We start from the raw sequence: 1,280 nt of genomic DNA on the forward strand, positions 1-1,280 counted from the left end.
CTCACAAACACAGACTTCAATCTAGGCCTGCACAATATGAGGAAAATATCTAATTGTGATTGTTTGTTGTCTATGATTTACGACATTAGAGAGAGTGATCATTTTTGTATGATTATTCAGATTTTCATAGAAAAATATTACAACTATAATGATTATAGTGGGATTTTTGTGAGAATCTAGCAAACAGAGATGTTTTATTAGTCTGTCTCAGCAGCAACACAATACTCCATTCAGAATGCTCGGACACATATTTAGATATTGCACTAGTCCATATTGTGTTTTCAATAAAACTGATAAGTGTGTGCAGCCCTACTCCGCTCCACACTGGGTGAACACACTGTGGTGGGCTCTCGATGCGTACCTTGATTGGGGGGAACAGGAGGTAGGACTTTGATCTTGGGTTTCCTTCCTCTTTTGCCGGGCACCTTCACAGCCAGCTGAGCTGGTCCGGGGGCCACTGTGGCCCCTGGTGCAGTCCCCATGGCCACATTCTTCAGCTCTGTCCTGCTCTCTTTCCTGCCCTCCGTCCCCTTAGGCCTACCCTTCTTTCGCTCCCTGGGCTCCTTCCTCAGTGGGACCACCGTCGCCATCTTCTCCTCCTTCCGTTTCTTTGGTTTGCTGCTTTCTCTCTCCTCCGCCTCCACTCCTCCTTTCTCCCGTTCTCTCTTGTCCTTTTTCTTCCGTTTCTTCTTCACCCTGCCTCCTCCTCCCCCGCCTCCTCCATCATCCTCCTCGCTCAGAGAGGAAGGAGGTCTCGCGGCTCCTCCGGAGTGCTTAGTGGCGGGGGCCCCAGCCACCCCTCCGCAGTGATTGGATGCCGCCGTGCTGCCCACGGGGGTGAGGAGGCGGAGCTTGTCCTTGGGGCCCAGGACCAGGTGTCCCCGTGGGATTGTGGGAACTGTGGTTTGTGCGTGGCTCTTTTGGTCCAAGGCGGAGGAGGAGGCTGCAGCGGCGGAGGCCGGAGGTGGCGTATGCTTCAGGACACCAGTGAACATCTGAAAAACAGAAATCATACTCATATCATTCTCCCTCTCAGCGTCAGATCTGAACTCTTGGGGTCTACTAGAATAGGTGTACGTGCTTTGATGTTTCTCATACTGCTCATTGGTGCAGTGCCTGGGCCTGAAACACTACGCCTGTTGGAGATGAACTGTGCTTCGCCTGTAAAGTGGATGAGAGCAGCCGGCAACAGCAGTGGGCGGGGACAAAAAGCTGCGTTCAAGTCAGACAGTTTCCAGCAGCTTCCAGCAGCTTCCAGCAGCCTTCAGGCTGAACAGGAA

At 52.1% G+C, this 1,280-nt stretch overlaps 1 protein-coding gene across 1 annotated transcript in view; it reads right to left on the reverse strand.

Moving 5' to 3' along the window:
* The window catches only part of chd6 (chromodomain helicase DNA binding protein 6), a 150,379-nt gene that overhangs the window by 86,451 nt on the left and 62,648 nt on the right, over window positions 1-1,280 (reverse strand). Inside the window, exon 3 of the mRNA XM_032512666.1 lies at window positions 362-995. Within this exon, the coding sequence (XP_032368557.1) occupies window positions 362-995 (634 nt within the window). The remainder of the gene's footprint in view (window positions 1-361; window positions 996-1,280) is intronic.

This window comes from Etheostoma spectabile, chromosome 4 (assembly GCF_008692095.1).
Source record: "Etheostoma spectabile isolate EspeVRDwgs_2016 chromosome 4, UIUC_Espe_1.0, whole genome shotgun sequence".
Lineage (NCBI taxonomy): Eukaryota > Metazoa > Chordata > Actinopteri > Perciformes > Percidae > Etheostoma > Etheostoma spectabile.